This window comes from Macrotis lagotis, chromosome X (genome assembly GCF_037893015.1).
Source record: "Macrotis lagotis isolate mMagLag1 chromosome X, bilby.v1.9.chrom.fasta, whole genome shotgun sequence".
Lineage (NCBI taxonomy): Eukaryota > Metazoa > Chordata > Mammalia > Peramelemorphia > Peramelidae > Macrotis > Macrotis lagotis.
The window spans coordinates 68,204,183-68,228,574 of NC_133666.1; the positions used below are offsets into that span (position 1 = coordinate 68,204,183).

Consider the following 24,392-nt stretch of genomic DNA (forward strand, 5'->3'; position numbering starts at 1 on the left):
TGCTATTATTAGGGGCAGCTAGGTGGTGCAGTGGATACAGCACTGGTCTTGGGAGTCAGGAGGACCAGAATTCGAATCCAACCTCAGATATATGACTCATACTAACTATGTGACCTTGGGCAGGTCACTTCACCCTGATTGCCTCACATTCCAAATCATCTCCAGTTGTCCTCATTCATATCTGGCCACTGGATCCAGATGGCTCTGGAGGAGCAAGTGAGGTGGGGGCCTTAGCATAACATCCTGTCACTCCAATCCAATTCATGTGCTTGTCATGGCATCACCTCCCTGATGTCATGGTCTTCTTTAACAATGAAGGGCAAAATATCAAAGAGAAAGGAAGGGAGGGAGGGAAAGGAAGGAAAAAGAAATAGAAAGAGAGAAAGAGGGAGCACACACACACACATGCGAGGTTGGGGAAGAGAGAGAGGGAGGGAGGGAGGGAGGGATGGAGGGAAAGAGGGAGGGAGAGTGCAAGGGAGCCAGGAGCACCACAGGTCAAAAAGAACAGAGTTCAAATCTCACCTCAGTTACTTCCTAGGTGTGACTTAACCTCCAACTGCCTCAGTTTCCCCAACTATAAAGTAGGAATAATGACAGCATCTACCTCCCATGGTTGTGAGGATCAAAGGAAATTTGTAACATAGTGCTTGCCACATAGTAGGCACCATGGTGACTGCTTATTCCCTTCCCTTCTACTCCAACCTTGAGTCAAAATGAGAAATTTTCCCAAATAAAGAATTAGAACACCCTTGGTAGACAGTTAATCATAAGAAATTATAAGAAAAAAAGACTTACACTCCAAATTTCCTGTTTATTAGGAATAAGAAAAAGGTTCTGCTGAACATCTATCTCAGCATGAACTCAGTTCAACTGAAGCAAAGCATCCTATTCCCCAGCCCTACTCCCAGCAGATCTATTTCCCCTTTTATTTTTAGGCCATAATAGGTGCTTAATGCATGCCTTGTGGATTGTACAGAACCTCAGCATAAAGACTAAAAGGATGTGACTTCCACATGTACAGACCTGGCAGCCCAAGCGAAGGGCATCCGGTACCGTCCAAGCCTGCTGCACACTTGCCTGGCCACCTTATGCACCTTCTGGGCAGTCTAAGGGAAGAGACGGAAGAAGAGTGATGGCCATTCCCATTCAGTTGGGCCAGTATGGAGCTCAGAACAAGTTGCTCTCTACATCATGCCCAATGAAGCCATCAAATGGATCCCACTGCTTCCATTTCCTTCAGAAACACATCAAAGGCAAAGGGATCCACCAGGATCTAATTCTGAAAGCTCTTCCCAGCCATATTCTCAGCTGGCTTGAACTTGTTTCTTTTTGAAACATTCTAATTAAACAAACAGGAGTGACCTGCACAGGATACACATGACCTCAAGGAAAGATGCCCATGAGCAATTACTAAAATAATGGGTGCTGCTGAAATAAGTATCACAGGAGTTGCCATGCCTACAAGGTAACAAAGCGAGGAGAGGGGTCTCCTGGCCCTAGGACCAAGGTGGCAATCTGGCCCATTTCAATGTGATGGGAGCTTTCTTTCATATTTTCCAGACCTTTCCTTCACAAATGAGTTATACATCTCTACAGCAACTGCCAATTAATTAAACTCTTTGAAGAAGTGAATTAATTAACATGTGGAAGGAACACTGAATTTGGATTCAGAAGACCTAGGTTTGAACCCTGCTGTGCTACTCAATAATTGGATGACATTGGACAAGGCATGGTCTTTTACCCTCAGTTTCTTCATCTATGAAATGAGAGGGCTGGACTACACAGGTTGTGACATCAATTCAGGCCTTTAGGTTACTGAGAATCTGCAATAAATGCCTCCTGCCAACAGGAAAGCAAAGGAAAGAGCATTAGAAAGCAGTCAAAAGATCTGAGTTCCAATTCTGCTCATTTCCAGTTAGCTAAGTGCCTCCAGGCAACTTACTTGGGCAAGACTCTCTTGGGACAGTGTTCTCTAAGGTCCCTTCTGGAGCTTGCTATTCTCTAGCTCTCCAAGGTAACTTGAACTGGCTATTTGTGGCAAAGCAACAGCTAATGAATCTGTAACGTCTAAGCTCTCTCTCTTTTCCAATATACACATGGAAAGTAATGGTAGCTTCCAATCAAGACAGAAATGAAATGGAACAAGTGACTCCTTCCAGCGGCTATAGATGTTTTATCAGTGCTGTCAGAATAGAGAGATCAGTCAAAGAAAAAGAGTTTTTTCCTTGGGACTGATTGTAAATATAACTAAGTAAGATGTAAAATCTTCCTACCCCATCTGAAATTCTCCCATTTCCACCTCCCCGGACTGACCTTAACTGGATCAGAGGTCTTGATGTAGGGTTCGACACAGTGTGTAATGCTTCCCTGTAACACCTTCTCTACTCGGGCAACAAGATAAATTTCCACATGGGGATTTGTGACTGAGAAAATTCCCTGAAAGAGAAAAATAAAATCACTGCAGTAACTCAATAAACATTTTTTTTAGGTTTTTGAAAGGCAAATGGGGTTAAGTGGCTTGCCCAAGGCCACACAGCTAGGTAATTATTAACTGGATTTGAACCCAGGTACTCCTGACTCCAGGGCCAGTGCTTTACCCACTGCACCACCTACCCGCCCCTCAATAAACATTTATTAAGTAGAATTAGGGATATAAAGAAAGGTCAAAGATAGTCCCTGCCCTCAAAGGGCTCACGACCTAATGGAAGAGACAACATGTAAAAAATCCTGTGTACAAACAAGATGGAGAAGGGAGAAAGAGGAACTAAGCAACAGAGGGAAGACTCTCCAATTCAAGCAGCTTGGAAAGGGTTTCCTACAGACAAGGGATTTAATGGAAGGTTGGGATGAGGAGGGAGAGCATTCTAGGTCCAGAGGTCAGTCAGGACAGGAAAAAGCCAGAACACCAAAGAATACATGGGAATGGGCAAGAAAACTGTCAAGGTGGGAGGAAGGGAGTTTCCATAGGGCACTGAGGGCCAGATGAAGGATTTTTCATTTGATCCTGAAGGTGAAAGGAAGTCACTGGAGCATACTAAGGAGAGGACTTACTTAGGAAGATCACTCTGACAGCTCAGTGCAAGCCAGACTGGAACAGAGAGAGACTTGAGGTAGGAACCCCAACCAGCAGTCTATGCCAAAGTCCAGGGGTCAGGTTATAAGGGCCTACAGCAGGCTGAGGGCAGCATCAGAGGAGGGGCACATGAATGACAGAAGTCATGGAGGTAAAATGGACAGGCTTTGGCAAGAAAGAGTAGGGATTAAAAGATGACACTTAAGTTGCCAGCCTGGTTATCTCACCCATTAAAGGACATTTAGAAAGAGGGGAGGATCTGGCAGCAGGGGTGGAGTGGGGGTGGGGTAGGTGGGGAAGATAAGGAGTTTAGTTTTGGACAAAGATAGAGTTCTGGACCTAGAGTCAGGAAGACCTGAATTCAAATCCAACCTCAGACAATCACTAGCTGTATTATCCTAAGCAAATCACTTAACCTCTCTTTGCCTCAGTTTCTTCAACTAAAAACTAGGCATAATAACTTAGCTCCTAGGGTTGTTGGAAAGATCAAATACAATAATATTTGTAATGCTCTTAACATGGTACCTGGAACAAGGGAGGTGGGCAATAAATGCTCCCTACTTTTCTTCCATGGGGAACTGGAGATTCCTACAAGCCATTGACTTCTAGAAGCTCAAGTGGAAAAACCAGAGGGAAGACTGGGTATCTGCAGGGAGGCGACCACTGAATTTGTAGTTTGAGAATCATCAGGACAGGGTTGATAATTATATCTATGGGAGATGATAAGCTCACCAAGAGAAATAGTATGGAGAGAGAAGAGAAGAGAGTTCAGGTTAGAGGCCAGGGGGATTTCCTCCCCTCCCCCAATTACAAAGATCCAGAAAAGAAGTTTGGGAAGGAGCAGCAAGATCAGTAGAAAGAGATACAGGAGAGAGGCATCCCCAAAACCAAAGAGAAAAAGGTATCAAGTTGGAGAGAATGATCAATGTTTTCAAAGGCTACAGAAACAATAAGAAAGAAGAGGACTGAGAAAAATTCACTGGATTTGACAACAAAGAGATCATTAGTAACTTTGCAGAGAATCAGAAACCAGATAATAGAGAGTTAACATGAATGAGAAGAAAGGAAATATTAATATACATAACCTTTTCCAAGGAGTCTAACCACAACTGGGAGAAGAGGTTTAGGACCATCGTGAACATGGATGGATGGATCAGGTAAGGCATTTTTAAGGGTGAGAGAGCTATGGGAACATTTGTAGGCAATAGGGAAGTAGCCAGTACAAAGAAAAAGATTGAAGTGTGAGAATTGGGGGTAGAGGGATTATAGAGGGGACAATCTATTAACTAAGATAGCATTGGAATGAGATCATTCTCACATAGAGGATTTGACCATGGCAAGAAGAAGAACCACCTCATTATGAGACAGGATGAAGGAAGAGATAGTGGCAAAAGGCATATAGGTGATGTGAGATGAGGGAGAAAAGGGAACTCTTGGCAAATGGCCTTTTTTTTTAAATAAAAGATAAGACAAGCTTCTCAGTAAAAAAGGGGGTAGGAGGAAGAAAGTTTGAAGAGGAATGAACAGATTTGGAAGAACCACTGTGGTCAATGAGATTGCAATTTAATTAGGGATGTGTGAAAGGATTGCCTTGCCATAGTGAGAGCTGTTTTCCTAAACTCCCAAATAACCCAAGCATTGCTCCCATGGCTCCAGAATAGTCTATTATATGAGCCCATGTTCCTTCCATTTGTAGCTCTCCAAGTTCCCAATGTTCCCTTGAAAACAAATTTCCTTTTGGTCTTCAACCAAGGGCCTCAAAACACCTCTGCAAAACTGGGTTGTATTTTGCACTCACTGACTACTTAATGATTGGCTCAAGTCTGCAATGCCCAGTATCACTTTGTTGAGTTAGCAGGATGGGAATGAGTTGGACAAGAATACATTTCTCAAATGGAGCTGGAGGTACATTTTCCTCCATCCTCTTGGAAATGGGAGTCACATCTACTAATGGCAGCTGAGAAAAAAAGTAATTTTAATGCTCTGTGTAAAAAAGAAAGCAAGACACTTTTGAGAAACTATATCTGCAATGCTAATAAAACTTGGCTGCCTCCAAAATAGAAGCAAGACAGAAGATTCAAAGAGCTAGCCTCTGGAAAGTTTGGTTTATTTAGGTATACATGCCCAAGTTCCATGAACATGCTTTGATGGCCTGTGGATGGCCTTTGATGGCAGTTGGGCCCAAACCAGGCTCTTTCAGAAGATAATTTTATCTCTTACTATGATGGCTATTCCAAAGGAGTACCACATGAAGCAGTCCCAATGGCAAACTCATTTGCTGAATGTTACTTCACGTGGGCTTCTTCTCAACTGTGATAACAAGGCAATGGGCCTAGCCTACAATGGACCAAAGGGAGAAAAAAAACCTCCCTCTTAGAAAACAGCCACCCATTTGAATGAAGTACATCATCTCTCCCAGGTAGTCTCAGCCAGGCAAATAAATGACAGGGTCTCAAAAGAGACCTTTGTTGCCCTCTTCTGTTGTGAACAGAGCCTTCCTATTCTTCAAGACTTAGTTCATGTCCTATTCCTGCACAAAAGCCTTCTTTGAACTATAGACTCATCTTTAGCTTTCTTAAATTCCTATAATACCTTTCAGGCTATCATTACACATTTTAGCACATGATGATATTGGCCTGTATTATTCTCAGTATTTTCCCAATGATACAAAGTGGCTGTGAACCTTGGACCACAATATCTCAAAAATCTAATCTGCAGGTGACCCAAAGGGTGGGCTTAAGGGCAGATGCAGAAGAACAATATGTCACAAATAGCCTGGGTCATATATTAATAGAAAAGAAGGCAAATTGGCCATCTAACAAGAATCATGTCAAAAAAAGTTATTCTGCTACCAATGAAATAACAAAAGCTCTCCAATGCACTGAAGGGATAGTCTGGGGGAGAATCTTTGAGAAAACATGGCCAAGAAGCCCATGGGATGAAGAAGTATGCCTAGGTTGTGAGCTACACACATGACCAGAGAACTCTTCTGTACTAAGAAGAGCTAAGATCTCCTGAAATATTATTCTCTTACCTTGTCCATGCTTATCTCTCTAGGTAGGCTATAGGGCCACTTTGGAAATAGACCACATCACACAGATCTTTCTCTCATCTCACAATAAATACTCAGCATATAGCTGATGACTTCAAATACCTTATTGAACATTGTGAAGCTAGTTAGTGGGCTACCGACCTTCATGTGTAGGGCAGATCCTTGCAAATATATGCAGTCATATAGATAGTATTCACCCTAGAAGGACCTGCCTGGCAAATGAGTGGTCTTAGGAAGTGATCAAGGGAGATTAAGAAGACAGGGGATGGAGTAGTGAATCAGAGCAAGGCCCCAGATGGCACTGAAGCCATAACAGTGAAGACTCACTCACCATGCACACAGCCTCTATCAAAGTAACTGCTTGTCTCTTCTCTTCTCTTCTCTTCTCTTCTCTCTCTCCCTCTATCTATCTATCTATCTATCTATCTATTTATCTATCTATCTATCTATCTTCATTTTATAGTGGCTCCTGCTTTTGGCTTATTGCTTGTTTGGGGCTTTATGCATCTACTGGGGATAGAAGGGAGACTAGAAACCTTGTTCCCCTTCAAACCCTCACAGTCTTCAATCCACTTTCTGGATATTATGTTCTTGGCCCAGGTTTCAACAAGAGACTAGAAAAGGACCCTTTAGGATTAAAGAACTGTTCTTCTCCTAGGAATTTGGCTCAATTTGCCTCACATTGACCACAACATAGGATCATGCAACTGTGATTTAGACAACTACTTTCCATTGGGTTTCACACTAAGTCCATTCTTTGCTTGGCTGTCTGAGACTAGGTTACATTCTGACAACTTCCTCCCCTTATCGTCTAGGGGGCTCATACTTTTATATATCAGCTGGGTAAATACTGATGCCCCCATGGTGGCCACATGCCACTCAAAATGGACTGCTGACATTTTTAGCATCACCTCCATGGGTATCTAGACCTTAAAGAACTAGACTTGAGTCTTGTAAATCCTTGAAACTGGGGTTGTATTTCTTCTTTTAGTTAATTAAGTCTTCAGAAAGGTTAAAAACCACACACATACACATACACACACACACACCTGTTTTATATAACATAACTGAGATTCCTCAATTCCATGAATAAAATTCTCCTTAGATGATGCAGATCCCTTTGGAGTGCCATCATCTGCGAGAGCTGATGGGCCCAGTAACATTTCCCGAACCGATGGAGGGTTAAGATCCACGTGGAAGTCAGCTGAAATCTTGCAATTATTTTTCACATCAAACAAGGCAAGGTTGAGAAAAAAAGGCTCGACCTGGGAATTGAAACAAACATTTGTATTTCTACAACTGATAATTAATTTTTAAAATTCTGAATCCCACTAAAATCTTATAATCACTTCTGCAGCTGAGAAGCCCTTTGCATTTACTTTAATACCCCTCACAGCTCCAAATGAACAATGACTCATTTGCAAACCAGTAAAAGATTTTCTAAAATAACTGAAGGACCTTGTCCAATTTGAAGCTGCATTTAAAAGCAAGTTTAGAAAATCCTACTGTTAAACTACTTGGGGGATAATTTGATGTGGCACTGAAGCCCAAACAAGAATATGAAAATCAAACTGTTTCTTGTTTAAGTCGGTCGAAGGTGATGCAAAATGATCTCTACTCCAAAATGTTATCATTCATAAAGAAACAAGCATCTAAAATACCTTTGAACTGAACACAAACAGAAGGATATTTGTCAGTTGGTCATACACCAGGGCTAGGACAAAAATTCACTTGCACATGCTGCCCAAAAGAGCAGCAATTCCTGACTGAAACCATCCATACCAATGGCAAGACTGTGGTTTCCAAGACACAAGTCATACATACGTTTGTGGGTGGTCCCTGGGCACTGTCTCCAACATGGCCCAGGACGTTGAAGGATATATCATGGCAGCTCACTATGAAGCGGCGGCTACATTTTTCTTCAAATGGTCTTACGTCTGGCTCAATGCCTGAAAAGTCCAACCTCTAGAAAAAAAATACACAGGCAGCATTACCAACAAATTAAAGGATATGTGACTATAAGCCTCAGGATCCAACCTTAGTCCCCTGCTAAAGCTAGACAGATAAGCTACTGGTTGCAACAAAGAGACCCAGAAGAGAACATGCCAATAATACTCTGAGAAGCCCTTCCTTCCCAGCCCTCAATTTCCAAGGCCTAGCTCCCTTGGTTCAAAGCAACTCAGGTACTCATTATTTTTATTTTGGTCACAAATAAAGGGAAGAGTCAGAGTTTTCTTCGTAGTAACTTTGAACTGAAAATGATCTACCAGCAGACTGGCATCAAAACAAGCTTCTCTTGTCTTCACAGAAGAGTGATAATGATTCGGTGTATTGTTGCACATGGCCAGTGAATTGGTTTGTCCTGTTTATCTACACACTTCTTAGTTGCAAGAGGAGGGAGTACTCATTGGAAAGTGAAAAGAATGTTTAACTGTTTTTCTTTAGAAAAAGACAATAATAATAAAAATAATAGCAGCTCGCTCAGTGCTATTCTTCTTATGTGCTACATCGTTTTATACCTACAACAGCCCTGAGAGGCAGATGCTATTATTATTATCTTCATATTACAAATTAAGAAACTGAGTCACAAAGAATTTAAATGACTTGCTCAGAAGTCAAAAAATGAATTAGTGTCAAAGGCAGAATTTTAAATGGAGGTCTTTCTGAATCCAAGGTCCAATGCTTTTAGCCCCTTACCACTCAGTCACACGTGGTCTCCTGAATATGAGGTAAAACAACCAATATGGCCATCAGGAAAGTGAGAAAAAAAACCTCTTTTCTCAAATGACTGAAGTACTTTGAATTCCAGAAAGTTTCTTTACCTATAATATCTCGCCGAATTTCAATAGATTTGACCTAACCTATTATAAAAGACCCAATCTGGGGCAGCTAGGTGGCGCAGTGGATAGAGCACCGGCCCTGGAGTCAGGAGAACCTGAGTTCAAATCTGCCCTCAGACACTTAATAATTACCTAGCTGTGCGACCTTGGGCAAGTCACTTAACCCCACTGCCTTGCAAAAATCCCGCCAAAAAGACCCAATCTTCCTGAAAGGGGTCTTAGATATTGGATTTGTCTACTGACAACAAATATAAAAAGAAACATCACTATTCATAAACAATTCTTCATAGCAGCACAAGACAAGTTTTGACTAAAAAGGTCTGTGCCCAGTGATCTCTTGCTTTTCATGATCTCTTGCTTCTCATGATCTCTTGCTTCTTATGATCTCTTGCAATGAAAAGGATGAGGCATGAAACCACCCAAATGGCTGCCCATTTGGAAGACAGCAATCTAATATGAAGGATCATCACACCCTTTCCTATAAATTCCAACTTTGAGGCATCTTTTTCAATTATCAAGGAGAGCATCTGAGACAATCATGTTAACATGTCAAACTAGAAACTCAAAGAAGGACGAAAGCTCTTAGGAGGAAGCCTTCATGGAAAGGACAATCCAGATGGATTTCCTCAACTTCTGTATTCTAGGATCGACATCTCTTGATGTCAGAACTAGGCATCTTTCTTCACAGTAGCCCATGGACAAGCATCTCCCACATAAAACCAGCTCAGTTCCATGACTGCAAATATGCTACACCACAAATTTAAAAAAAAAAGAAAGCCTGGCTGGCTTTGGTTTCAACCACATTCAGTTGATTCCTTTGTATAGCAAGAACAAGCCTGGCAGGGCCAATTAAAGCTCAATTATCTAGGAGAAAAGACAAGGCTCCTCTATGTTTGGCACATAGGATTTAGGAATGGATGACTTAAGACTGACAGCTGGGAAACTAGATGTTCTCTCCTATCAGCTGGAGAGGAAAGAAAAGGGCAAGCAAATCAACTAGCACTCCCCAAAGGCTTCTCATTTCTCAGGATGCAGCTTTGCAAAAGGGAGATTTTTATACTACTTTCTAATTAAAAACAAAACAAAAACAACTGTTTTTCCACCCTATCTTCAAGGTGTTGGGGGAAAGAGAGAGTGAGCATGAAAAATATACTGAACTCAGGACTGTTCACACTAGAAGAAGAGTTTGTTACCACCCAGATGAGCAAGACACAAAACCTAAGCGATACAAAATCAGCAGCTCAACATTTCACTAGTCTTTCTTCTGCCATCCCTCTAGTGCAGGCCTTCATGCCTGTCTGCCTTGACTCTTGGCAAAAACCTTCACTTTCCCTTTCATCTCCAATCCACTGTCCATCCCTCTACTAGAACAACAGAATGGGCATGAACACGTAACTCTTCTACTCATAAATCATTGGAGGCTTCCTATTGCTTAAGGCCAAATTCTTTTGCCTGGCATTTAAGGCCTTCTGGAATGTGACACCACCCTTTCTTCCCAGGCCGATGTAATGTAATTACTCTCCTTACTGTATACTATAGTCTGGCCAAACTAGTCTGCTTTCTTCCCACCTTTTTCCATCTTTTTGCCTTTTCTCAGCATGTCCCTTTCCCTGTCCTTCTTTTGACTGATGAAATCTTAGCCAACTTTTAAACTCCGTCTCAAGAACCACCTCCTCCAGACAGGCTGCCTTGGTCCTCTTTTTCAACAAAAACCTTCCCCTTTGGGTCTCATCTACAACACTTTGTTAAGCACATTAAACATTAGGGCAGAATGCACTCAGTATCTGAGTGTATTTTATAGTTGTCCTATTGGACCGTCCATGAAGGCAGGGTCTGTGATCTACTTAGAGCTCCCATAGAGTCTGGCTCACTGCTCTGGATGCTCGCAAATGTTTGGTGAACTGAATGCATTCAAATAAGGCTTCACTTGAGGAGTCCTCACATGGAACCATTACCTGTACGTCAGCATCAAAGGAAAAGAGGTTCTGCCTTCCATCTCCTCTACTGAGCTTGTTCAGCTGTTCAGTTTCTCTTCCGTACTAAAAATGAAAAGAGATTGTTTTTTAAATGAGTTGAATATTTTTTTTACTTTTCTTTAAATGCTTTCCTATAGGGACACCGACTCAACCAAAGAATAGTCACGTCAATCAGTCATCATTCTTATCAGGGCCTGGAACAGCCTTAAGATCAGAAGTCCCACCATGGACTTCTTCACTCCCCTTCCCTATTCCCTTGCACCTGACATGCAGCCCTGGTTCCCCTACCTTAAAACCTAAGAGAATTAGTTTGGAGAAAGTCAGGAAAGGATGATTAACATGGACCCAAGGAGAAGCAAGGCAGACTCAAAGAACTAAGATGCTTCAGTTTGGAAAGGTCAAAATTGACAGAGGACATTGGAAAATCACCAAAGATAGAGATTATAAATAAAGAGCTATTAATCAGGTCTTATGTTACATCAAGGACCATGGAATAAAGACCTGATGGCTCAAGTCAAACACTTCAATTTTTAAAGAAGGGCAAAATCAGGCCAAGAGGAAGGGAAGGTACTTGCCTAAAGTCACACAGCAAGTCAGTAGAAGAGGGTGACTTGGCTGGCTAGTTCTTTATCTCAGTACCTATATTTGGAAGGTAATGGATTCTCTAATCCAGTGGGTCTTTATGCAAGAGGTTAGATTCCCATTGTCAGGGATGCCATAGAGGGGATTTCTGCTCAGTTTTGCAGAGCTCCCTTCCTGCTGATAATCTGTCTAAGTGGGTTTCTGGAATATAGGGAGGAGATTGGAAGAGGGAATTTTAGAATAAAGTTTCACTGTATCCAGCCATTTTCAATTACGTGACCCTATGTGGGGTTTTCTTCGCAAAGATCCTGCAGTGATGTCATTTCTTTCCCCAGTTCAACTGAGGAGCACAGTTTTAAGTGGCTTTCCCAGGGTCACACAAAACTAGTATCTGGGGCCACATTTGAACTCAGGAAAATGAATTTTCTTGACTTCAGGCCTGACACTCTATACACTTCACTACCCAGTTGTTACATGTGTTTGTATATTACTGTCCTACAGATACACACACACACACACACACACACACACACACACACACATATATTCAAATGTTGACAGAGTACAGTCCGCTTCCCAAATTTGACATTTGGTGACATGACTCAAATGACATACGTGTGTGTGTGTGGGGGGGGTGTAATATATATATTTCTAGAATACTACAAAAGCATAATTTGAAAAGTGCAGTAGAACACCTCCATGTTAAAAGGGTTACTACCCAAAGGACTTAGGTGTTTATTAGGGGCTCTTTGTAAACAACATCAGTGAAATGATTGGAAGACAGAGATCCCCAAGTAAACCAGCTATCTGTAATAGGGAACAGTATTGCCCAATGTGAGGTAGCACTGACAATGAAAGTTTCTTCTTCATCTCTCTGTTTCATTTAACCATTATTAAAAAATAAGCTCTACCTTCATCAGCTCAGGGTGCATACTCCTCTCCAAGCTTTCCATGATGTTCTCTGATTTTCCTTGGCTGCTCGTTTCATCTTCTGTAAGTTCATTAAAAGCAGATGTTCCAAGCCATATAGATCATGTCTTAAGAATCACCTCAGTGTAAAAGCACCCAACCAGCTCTCCTTCCCCCATGCCCAGATTTATTGCTAAGCTTTTTAATTATGAGAGCAATGGAAAGCTTTAATGGACTCTTGAAAACCTGCCATGAATTTCTCATCCAAAGTGTCCAATTTCAAGGCTGCTTATATTTCCCCCATCAGAATACATGGAGCATGGCCTTATATTTCTGTTTTAATCCTTCCACCTCCATAATCACCTTTAACTAAGGAAAGGGTCAAGACACAGATGTTTACCCACATACTAAGAGACAAAGGCATGACCTTAATAATGGCTCCCTTAAAATCTCTGACCTTGTACAGACTCCACCACCTCTTTCTTCTCTTGCCCCGAGCCGTCTGCATTGATCTGAATGATCTTTTTTAGGGTTGTCAGCCAATCTTCCATGTCCTGCTCAGATTCTGCTGCCAGATAATGACTGTACTTGTCTAACATCTTGAGCTCAAAGGCATGCCGCCGCATTTTGGGACACTGACAAACAAAGACAAGACACACATCCAGTTAGCAGATTTACTTCTGGGGCTTTGCTCAATGACCACATCTCCACACTAAATTGGACATTCCTAGAGTACAGATACCAGGTTTTTACATTTACTTGTCACCTCTCTCAGAGCCTAGCACCCATCATCCAGCAAGGGGATGAGCATGAAGAAGATACTCAATATATATTCTTGGGGCAGAGGAAAAACACTGCATTTCTTGAGCAGTCTCCTATTTTAGAATGCGAGGAGCCATTGCTCCGCCCTAAACAAAGTCTTACCCTTTCCCTGCTACTGAAGTTTTGCTTGTGCACTTATAGACTTTTTTAAGACAACAGTGAATAATAAACCTAAATGTTACTCAATTCAAATCTGGAAACAATGTGTGGCAGTGGTGAGAGCACTACATCAACAGACAGCTTCATAGAATTGCCTAAGAATTGCTCTATGACCTTGGGGTAGTCATTGAGATTGTGTGGACCTCAGTTTCTGCATTTATAAGATGAAGGGCTTAGACCAGATCACTTCAAAGGTCCCTCCCTTGGATCTAGGCCTATGATGTGTATTATGAATTATATAGAAAATGTTTGTCTTATCCAAACATTTTTGTTCAAATTCATCTTTACAAACTTAAAAATTAGACACTAGAAGGGGGTCAACCCCTCTTCTATGTCAACTTCGACTATATCAGGACCTTAAAGATCATCTCATCAGAAGCCCGGGTTACAGAAAAGGTCACTAAGTTGGTAAAGGCTTTGCTGAAGTCCCACAGCTATAATGGAGTTAAAATGGAATCGAGTTCTTTTGGCTCTAAAACAGTCAAGATTTTCCATGATCTTGTGCCCCACCTGAACAACATCAATGCAAGCATCCAGGTAGATGCACCCTTTAGATTCCTTTGAATTCTTCTCATCTTTATAAGAATTAAGAATATATGAACCATCAGGAAGGTGAGCTAAGTAAAAATACCTTCTCTTGAATACCTGTTAAAAAAAAAGAGAAGAGCATCAATGATATCTTAACCACACACTTCCACAGTATCTCACCCACTCCTTTGATCTGAGGATCTCAAAGGGCTTTTCAGACACCAATTATCTCAACAATCTACAGACATACCTGTGAGGTCAACAGAATTATAATTATCTCCTTTTTAAAGATAGAGACAGTAAGGTCAAGTGATTGGCCCACAGTTAAGCAAATACCAGAAAAGAAATGAACTCTTCAGAATCCTGGAGCCCTCATTCCCAGGTGGGTTTTTCTTTTTTCCTGTCCAAATATCCTACTGTTTTGCCAGGGTAAAAGAAATTGCAACTGGCAAACAGCACTTTGGCTATCAGTGGGGAAATGAGTACCCTTTAGCCATTCTTTACTTTCATCATTTTGTCTGATAACGCCTATTTCTTAAACTTTGAAGTTGGCAAAAAGCTTTGTATACTCAACATATCCCAAAGAGAACTCATTACCTTTCCACCCAAATCTTAGCACTTAACTAACATCCCTACCTTTGTAAACCTAAGTGACCTATGGCTCCTTCAAGTTGGTGCTGAGTAAAATAAGGGTAGTACTACATATCCTGAAGACTCATTGGCTTTCTTCTTTATAGTCTTCATTGTAGTAATTGAGCTCATTACCCAAATAGAAAGTGAAGTAACCTCTACTTTCAATACCAGCATCATAGACTTCTCAATAAACATTTACCAAGTTACATTCCTTAATCTCTATTTTCTTCTTCAGGGAGGCTAGTTGGTAGAGTGGATAGAGCACTGGTCAAAGGTACCCACCTGAACAACATCAATGCAAGTATCCAGGTAGAAGCACCCTTTAGATTCCTTTGAATTCTTCTCATCTTTATAAGAATTAAGAATATATGTCAAAGGTACCACCAGTTAGCCAGTCACCAACAGCCAGGTAATTCTGGAGTCATCCTTCACCTTCCATTTGCCTCCCACCTCCACAAAATCTAATCTAGATGAAATGATGCTCTGGCCTCTTGCTTTATCACACTGGTGACTCAACTGGAGTGTGCTGCCCTTTAGGTTTTATATAAACTGCTCTCTATAGACACCAGCCCATCCAGTACTTCTGTAGTTGTTTTTAAGTCAAGAATAGGACATTATTGACCCTTATAAAATGTTAATTTACTAGATTTTGTCAATTGTTCCAGTGTGTTAAGCTCTGTTATCCTCATTCTGAGCCAAAATGTGAAATAGCATTTTTCTTTTTCTTATTCAATTTATTTTATTTTCAAGTGTGAATTATTCCCATTGAAAAAGCAAGAAAAATAAAGTACCCATCATGAATATATAAAGTCAAGCAAAATAATGTCCAAATATGCCTTGATCTGTACCTTGAGTCCATCACTTGTTTATCTGGAGGTGTATATCATATTTAATCGCAAGTCCTCCAGAACTGTTGCTAGTCAATGTGTTGGTCAGAATTACTAAGTTTTTCCAAGTTTTCACACTATAATTGCAAATTATATACACTATATTTTGCTACCTATATACTTATTATATACAATAATTGTTACTGTATAAATCATTCTCCTGATACTGCTAACTTAACCTAGTCTTTTCCAAGCTTTTGTGAAACCAGTCCCTTCCTAATTTCTTAACATTTATCCATAGACCAGGAATTTTCAGTCATTAACCAAGTGTTAAGGAGACACCATCAGTTTCCAATTCTTTGCCACTATAAAAAATTTAAAAACCTGCTAAAAATATTTATATACAGACAGGAAAGGGGTATTCTTCTTCCATCTCTAATCTCTTTGGGGCACAGATCTTATAGCAGTATTGGCTCTCAGTCTTATAGCTCCTGAAAATTTAGAAGCTCTTAAAAACAGGGGAGTAATTAGGGGTCAAAGCTAGGATTGATTCTTTAAGCCAATGCTCCTAATGAGTAATGTCAATGAATTAACTTTGTGATCAAAACTAAGCTTGAAATCCAGAAAATCTTCAGAAAAGCTACACTGGTAATCACCAAGTTAATCTCTGTTAATCACAGAGAATGGGAAGGGAGGAAATCAAAGATTCCAAGGATCAGGATTGAACCAATATTCTGCTTCACAACAAAAAGCACATTTAGGAGTAGTAGCAGCGGCAACCACTTTTGGTATAAGCAAAACACTTCATTCTAAGAGGACTGAAATGAGAGGAAATCACTTCTGCAGTGAGGCCCTATTCTATGTCAATTTTATGTCTAGTGGGAAGCTTGGAAGCTTGGTCTCAAAGAAAAGTGAATTCTGCACTCTCATGAAGAAGGAAATAATGTAATGTTTTGTACTTCATTTTCAAAGACCACGACATCAAGGAGGCAAAGATGAGAGGCAAGATGAGAACTGGATTTCAATGAGGGGAGGCTGCGCTAAGTCACCAATCTTACTTTCTCCTCCAGAGCCATCTGGGTCCAGTGACCAGATGGGAATCAGGACATCTGGAGATGGCCCTGAATGGGAGGCAGTCAGGGTGAAGTGACATGCCCAAGGTCATATAGCTAGTGTCAAGTGTCTGAGGCCAGATTCGAACTCCCATTGTCCTGAATCCAAGACCAGTGCTCTATCCACTGCACCAACTAGCCTCCCTGAAGAAGAAAATAGAGATTAAGGAATGTAACTTAGTAAATGTTTATTGGGAAGTCTATGATGCTGGTATTGAAGGTAGAGGTTACTTCGCTTTCTATTTTGGTAATGAGCTCAATTACTCCAATGATGACTATAAAGAAGAAAGCCAATGAGTCTTCAGGATATGTAACACTACCCTTATTTTACTCAGCAACAACCTGAAGGAGCCAAAGGTCACTTAGGTTTACAAAGGCAGGTGTGGAGGAGAACTAAATTCAGAGGGAGCAGCAATCACTGGGTCCAAAGAAAGATCCAATAAAGGCCTATCGTTGGCTTTCCTGCATTCTTCAGTAGCTTCTAAGAAGAGAATCAGACTCCTCAAATACTTTGCCCTTTTCAACTAATCCAATTTGTTCTCCTTCTCAAGGGGTCTTCTTGTTTGAGAGTTGTGAACTTGTGTATGTTCTAGTCTTTAGAACTGTTCATAGCCCATTTTCTCATGTTTTGTCAAATTTACTTTTCAGAAACAGAAATTTTCTTCTCAGGATTGTTTTAGCTACAACCCACAAGTTTATTATTTCCCTGCCTTTTCTAATCATTTGGGTCAATGTAATCACTGGATCTAGCATTGGTTCTTTAGCTCACTCGTTATTCAAGAAGTGAGTTAATCTCCATTTAAGTCTCTGTGTTTTGTTCCTATTTCCTTTTCTGAATATTATTTTATTGCATTATGTTGAGTAAAGGATGTTTTAATTAAATTAAATATTCTGATCTCCCCAATCCCCAAGTCTATTGATTGCTCATGCTTCAGTGGCTTGGGAGAGTACTATCTCAGCAGTGGACAAAGATGAGAATGCCATCATCCCACTATCCTCCACCAACCTCACTCAAAATAGCAAAAAGCCGATACTGCTGAGGCCATATAAGTATGGATTGTGGAGGCCAGCCACAGAGAGCCAAGCAGATAGAAAGATGCAGAAGGATTCAAGGTCCAGGAAGGGGACAGGGGAAGGGCAGGTTGTCTGAGGCTTGAGCAGTGGATTTATTCATATTGAGGGAAGGGTTGAGAGATTTCAGCCAAATAATTTTTTCTATATAGTATAAGAACATGGGACCTTGAGGTGAGGAAGATGTGCGTTCAAATTCAGCCACATCCATTTCCTAGTTGTGTAACCTTGGGCAAGTCACTCAATGACTTTGCCTCAGCTTTCTCATCTGTAAAATGGGCCCAATAAGAACACCTGGCTCCCAACCTTGTTGTGAGGATCAAATGAGATCTTTATTTGTAAAGGACCTAGACATTAAAGGTACTTAATACAAATTTATTTCCTTTCCTCCTCAGGTGACTATAACACTAAAGAAAGACAGAAAATGGGCAACCCTTACTATCTTCAAGGTAAGATTCATATCGTAGTGTGTAACTAACTTTGTGGGAAGGGAAGCCAGTCTACACAGACCAAGTACACATAGAGGGACAACTAGAGTAGACACAATGCTGAGGGCATCTGGAGGGATCAACTTTCAAGGGAGTCAAAAGAGGGGAGTTCATTGAATGCCTGAGAAAACTTCAAATCTTATTCTTCCTATCCAATAGGATATTGAGAAATACTAAGGCAATATGGTGTAATGGGTAGAGCAGTGGACTTGGAGTTGGGAAGTTCAGAGTTCAAATCTTACTTAACTAGCTGTATGATCTTATGCAAGTCATATAACCTGTCAGGGTCAGAAATATGGAGATAGTAAAAGTACTGGCATTCCCAGGGTTATTGTAAGGATCACATGAGTGTGTGATTGTGATTGTGACTCCGTGTGTATGTGTGCACAAATTTCCCATACAGGACAAACCAATTGAACTTAAAACATCTCTGAATCAGATCATGTCTCTAGAGCAGAGAGAGGAGGCATCCCCAGAAAGGTTAAACACAAGAAGCTACAAAGGTCAGGCTAGAATCTAGATGGCTGCAAAGAACTTGCTTCTTCCCTGAAGGGAGAATTCCAGAAGAGTAAATCGACACCTGAGCATCCAAAGTCACCGAGTGATGTGAGTATCATATCTCCCAGTTCTTTCACCTTGCCCTAATCTAAGGCATCTAGGTAGCACAGAGCTTCAGCTCTGAAATCAGTTCAAATCCAGTCTCATTCACTTTCTAGGTAAGTGACCCTGGACAACGCAGTGGCTTGCCTCAGTTTCTTCAACTGTAAAATGTGAATCATAACAGGACCCCCCCCCCCCCGTGCCTGGTACACTGTAGGCATTCTATAAACATTAGCTCTCTCAAGAGCAATTAGGTGCTATTTCTGTATGTGAGTTGAGATGTTTTGGCTGTGCTCCTTCCAAACACACAGATCCTTTTCCTTGGTGGAAAAAAACAGAAGGCCCACATAAGTTGAACAGTCTCTCGTCACAGTCATTGTCATCATCATTACCATCATCATCCCTTCCACTCCTAGAAGCTGAGTCAACCTTTGCATTATTGATCAACTTCAGCTGTGCCCACCAGCCTCAGCAACTCCAGAGGACCATCTTCTCTTGTCTCCACCTTCTATCATTTGCTCTTCTCTCCAATTTTCTCCAATCCCAGTTGGTCAGTAAGTTTCATGTGTAGTCACACTAGTCTCCCTCTATTCCTCATCGTAAGAATTATTGCTCTCTATGGTTTTAAAATTGTACTTTTTAGCTGTGTGCTGACCACAGTGAAGGTCCTTTCCAACTATGGAAAAGAAAGGGGATGTTTCTGATATAGTGATATATTCTATTTTTCTCCCTCTCTTTGGGAGGAGACTGCACCAAGAGGTGTAAGGAAGAGGGGTGAGAGGTAAAGGGCGGGAACAAGTCCTAGGCATTTGGATCAACTGATCCCTTTAGTGCATGGTGGGCAGAAAGATTTCTTGGACTTCTGTTCTATCCACTCTGTTTAGGGGCTAGACTGGGAGATTTCAACCAGAGCTGACTGTGGAATAATAGAGAATCATGGCTTCCTAATCAACCAGTTAACAAGCCTTGATTGAATACCTTTTCTGTAGAGGCAATGTGCTAGACACTGAGGATGCAAAAAAAGGCAAAACCAAGGTTGTCCCAGCCCTCAAGGAACTCACATTCAAACAGGAAACAACTATGTATATTCAAGACAAATATAATGCCTAATACATAATAAATATGTCATATACACAAGTAATAAATGGATATAAGAAGGAAAGCACTAGTTGGGGGCTGGGACAAACTATACAGGAGGAATGGGGGGGGGGAGCAGGAAAGACCTCCTGCAGGATTTGAGCTAAATCTTGCAGGGGGCCAGTGAAGACAAGGGAGATAGAGTGTCCTTGTCAAATAACAGAAGCAGAGTCAGAAAAGAAACAGAAAGAAAAACTCCTCTAATAGGAAGGGGCCAGGCTACTAAGAGAATTTAGCAGTTGATGCTGGAGGGAGCAGAAAGCCACTGGAGATTACTAATAGGAAGCGCAATATGGCCAAATCTGCACTTTAGACAAGTCATCTTGACAGTAAAGTGGAAGATGGATTAGGAAAACTAGGAGACCAACCAGAAGGTTCTTCCAATGACCCAGGGGTGAGGTAATGAGGGCCTGCATCAGACTAGTAACTGTATGAGTGAAGATAAGGAGAATGGCGAGAGATGTTGTAAAAGTATAAGATGAGATTTGGCAACAGATTGGAGATGTGGGATGAGTGTAAGCAAAGAGTGAAGGAGAAGAGAATGAGGATACAGTGATATCTTCAACAGCAGTAGGGAAAAAGAACTCTGTATTGGATGTGCTGAATTCGAGATATCTAAGAAACTTCTAATCTGTTGTTATTTAGTTGCTTTTCAGCTGTGTCCTACTCTCCATGATCCCATGTTTTCTTCAAAAAGATACTGGAGTGGTTTGTCATTTCCTTCTCCAGCTTATTTAACAGAGAAGGAAACTGAGGAAAATAGGGTGAAGTGATTTGCCCAGGGTCACACAGTGTCAGAAGACAGATTTGAACTCAGAAAGGTAGGCCTTTCTAACTCCAAGTCCAGTCTTCTGTTCACTGTCACACAGCTGCTCCTCACCTAATCTAAGAAGGCCAAAAGATAGGTGATATACTTGAGGGACTGGAGCTCAGGAGAAAGGTTAAGGCTAGATATAATGGTCTGGGAACCATATGCATAGAGATGATAACTGTATTCGCAGTGGTCACCAAGGTCATGAAGTCGCCAAGTAAGAAGCTTGGAAGACCTCCACAGTTAGCAGAAACATGGTCAGAGAGGCAAAGGAACTAGGAGAGATCAATACCACAAAAAACATGGATCCAGGAGAAGAGTGATGGACAGAGGCATCCAAAAGAAGGAGAATTGAGAAAAAACACAGAGATCTTGCCATCAAGAGACTGTGGGCTACTTTGTGAAAGATAAAGTCAGAGGCCAGATTGCAGAAGGTAACCAAGTAGAGGTGGCCAAGGTAGTGACTGAGAAGGGGAATAAAAAATACAGGACATTAGTGACTGGAAATACTTGGAGCAAGTGAGGGGCTGTTTTGTTTTGTTTTGCTGTTGGGGTTTTTTTTTTTAAGGATAAGAGACTTGAGTAGGATTACAGGCAGACAGGAAGAAGGCAGTAGATAAGAAGAGAGTGAAGATAAGAGAATGGGGATGATAGGCCATGAAATCTACTGGAGAAGTCAGGAAGGAATGAAATCAAAGGTGCAAGTAGAAGGATTTGCCTTTGTAAGCAGGAAGGCTATGCCTTCCATGTGAGGACAGCTGAAGAAGATGTGAGCAATGTGAAATGAGCTAGAAAGGGCAGGAAGGAGCTCTTGATAAATGGCCTCTGGTTTTCCGTTAATTATGACACAAGATCCTTATCTGAGAGGGGAAAGAGGTGGTGTGAGAGGCTTGAAGAAGGGTTAAAAGATCTGCATTAGCTGCTGTGCTGAGAGGAATAAGGAATCCTCTGGAGGTTGTTAATAGATGGTCTTGCTGGGTTAATGCTGGGAGTGATCCCAAGGTTGGGCTTGGGAAAACATCACGGGTGATAAGATAAGGTACAAGGAATCAAAGTGGAGAGGACAGAGTCACTGTGGGGGCCAAATGCAGTCAGTGCAGGCAGGAGTAAAGATCATTTAATAGAAGAACCTCTGTATTTGTATATGGGTTAGTTGGAAGATAAAGGAAAAATGGTGGCCACACAGCAACTCCTGCACTCAGATTAGATGTCAATACTACTTTGGGAGAGGATTATGGTATTGTGAGGATATGGATTTGTGCCCCTGGGCAGGGCACAAGGTTGAACTGAGGGTAATCATCCTGACTTACCTTACATCAGGAGAAAAGAACTAAGGGGGAGCAAGGAGACTGGGTCTCAGAGCAGGTAAAAAATGAGGAAGAAAAAAATTAGATGATAAGCTCCTTGAAAACAGAGATAATTTTCCATTTTAGTCCTTTATCACCAATACCTTAATAAATGCTTATGGAATCGAATTAACTTCTCATAAAACTGGCTTGACAGTTAATTGCAATAAGTTAGGAAAGGCTCCATCCTACTATGAAACCTTCCAACATCTACCTTCAACGTGGGCAACCTGATCTGCTGTCCACCTCTCAAACAAAGCATGTTACAGGACCACCAACCTTTATTCAGTTCTACCCTTAGAAGATGATACAGCATCAAGGGGGATGCAGATGAAAACCATTTTGTTGTCTAGTCTTGACCAAGTTTTGTGGTCCCATTTGGCAAAGACACTTGAGTAATTGCTATTTCTTTCTCCAACTCATTTTTAGCTGAGGAAACTGAGGCAAACAGGGTGATGTGACTTGCCTAGGGTCACACAGTTAGAGTCTGAAGATGGATTTGAAATTCAGGTCTTCCCGACACCAGGTCTGGAAATTTATGACCAAACAAGATCTTAAAGTCAAATGTGGTGACTAGGAAGCTTTTTCAAATGAATTTCCCACTCCTTCCAGCCTGCCATCAGTCTGCTTTGCTGGCTCCTTCTCCACATCTCGGCTCTTATCTGAGGATGTCCTCTAAGGCTCCTGGGTCCATACAACTAGCCCCACTCTCCCATGGGTCCACTGGACCCTTCAAAAAGGAGATTCCACAGGTATCTCAAGCTTAACATGTCCAAAATCTTCCCAACTTACTATCATCCTTTATAACTTAGGTTTCCAAATTTGAAGTCAAGTAACCCCCATCTCTGCTTTAGTTCATGAGAAACGTTCATCCCCTTCTCTCCACTCACAGCCAGCTTATTACCTCTTACCCGGACCACTGCATTATCTTAATGAGCAGTATCTCTCCTCTTTCCACTCTCTTCCATATAGCCCCAAAGGAGAATTCTTTGCACAAATCAGACTACATCAATCCCCAGCTCAATCAATTCCAGTGACTCATCATACCTTTAAAATCAAATACAAACCCCTCTAGCCTTCATAATATGGCTGAGTATCTCTCCTTAATATGCTGTACATTTCAAACAAATCCATCTATCTGCTGTTCCTTCTATGTGACAATCCATCTCCCATCATCCAGTCTTTGTACAGATACTCTCCTGATTCACTTTGACTTCAGAGAGTCCTGTTCTGCCTTCAAGGCTTAGGTTAACTGTTAGCTCCTCCACAAGACCCATGGTGATCCCCTCAATTGCTAGTGTACCCAACCACAGAGATGACTTTGGACTGACTTCATAGATATTTTATATTCACTGCTAGTTTCAATGATTAATAAGTGAGAGGTATGTTCTCAAGAATACTACCGACAGGAAACCAAAGTGTGAATGGATCAAAGCAAACCCATCACCACTCTTTGGGAAAAAACAAAACAACTCAGTGAAGGCCCTGGATGAGACTGGAAATGGGGGGGGGTAATGCAGGCAGTTCAATTTAGTAAACATCTTTTAATGCCTACTACCTGAAGGATACTGTCCTTGGTGCTGGTGATCAAAAAATGACAAATGACCTCCAGGACTTGGAGAAGAGGAAAATATATTGCAACAAATCAAGGTATGATAGGACAAAAGAAAGAAACTAATTCATCATTCCAATGAAGTCTTGTGTGTGTGTCTTGGTGAGTAGGAGTTAGGAGGGGAGAATCTGCAGAAACTTCCAGGAAGAATCTAAGACAGAATAGGAGAAGGTATTCCATGTCTGGGGTACTGTCTGCTTCAAGAGGGGCATCCTCACACATGAAGAGCAACACAGCGAAGTGAAGGCTGTCTTTCCCATTTGTAACCTTTGAGAAGGACATCAGCCAGCATATGAGGAAGATTCCTCAGATGTGATCCCTGGCCATTTGTCACTTATGGTAAAGATTTGGGGTGAAGGAAACTGAAGTCTAAGGAGCTTAAATGATTTGCCCAAGATCACACAGGAATCTGAATTCAGGTTCTCAGTCTCCAGAGTCTAAGTTATTTGAAGTCTCCATGGCTCAGTTTTGTCATCTGTAAAGTAAAGAGGCTGGACCAGATGAGGGTTTCTTAACCTTTTGTGTCATGGCTGCCTTCTCAGATTAATGTTTTTAATGTTGTTAAATGTTTTTTTTTAACATATAAAATGAAATTTCCTTTTACATTCCCCACAAGCTCCCCCTGCTTTGGAATTCCTTTGGTTCTCATATCTCCTGGGTCCTCAGATCAGCCCCCAAGCCTCCCACAGCTTTTTGACTTCCTTTCCCCTATTTGACTGAAAATTCCTTGAGGGCACAGGCTCTTCTTTCTTTTTGCTTTATTTGTATTGTCAGAGCCTAGCACATAGCACAGTGTTTGTCACGTTGGTGG

General features: G+C 41.3%; 1 protein-coding gene across 2 annotated transcripts in view; it reads right to left on the minus strand.

Moving 5' to 3' along the window:
- The window catches only part of DOCK11 (dedicator of cytokinesis 11), a 195,625-nt gene that overhangs the window by 106,240 nt on the left and 64,993 nt on the right, over positions 1 to 24,392 (minus strand). For both annotated transcript variants that reach the window (XM_074201251.1, XM_074201250.1), the window contains exons 7-14: positions 13,927 to 14,061; positions 12,893 to 13,070; positions 12,438 to 12,517; positions 10,924 to 11,007; positions 7,953 to 8,093; positions 7,178 to 7,393; positions 2,317 to 2,439; positions 1,027 to 1,109 (exon numbers count right to left, since the gene is read on the minus strand). In XM_074201251.1, the coding sequence (XP_074057352.1) occupies positions 1,027 to 1,109; positions 2,317 to 2,439; positions 7,178 to 7,393; positions 7,953 to 8,093; positions 10,924 to 11,007; positions 12,438 to 12,517; positions 12,893 to 13,070; positions 13,927 to 14,061 (1,040 nt within the window). The remainder of the gene's footprint in view (positions 1 to 1,026; positions 1,110 to 2,316; positions 2,440 to 7,177; positions 7,394 to 7,952; positions 8,094 to 10,923; positions 11,008 to 12,437; positions 12,518 to 12,892; positions 13,071 to 13,926; positions 14,062 to 24,392) is intronic.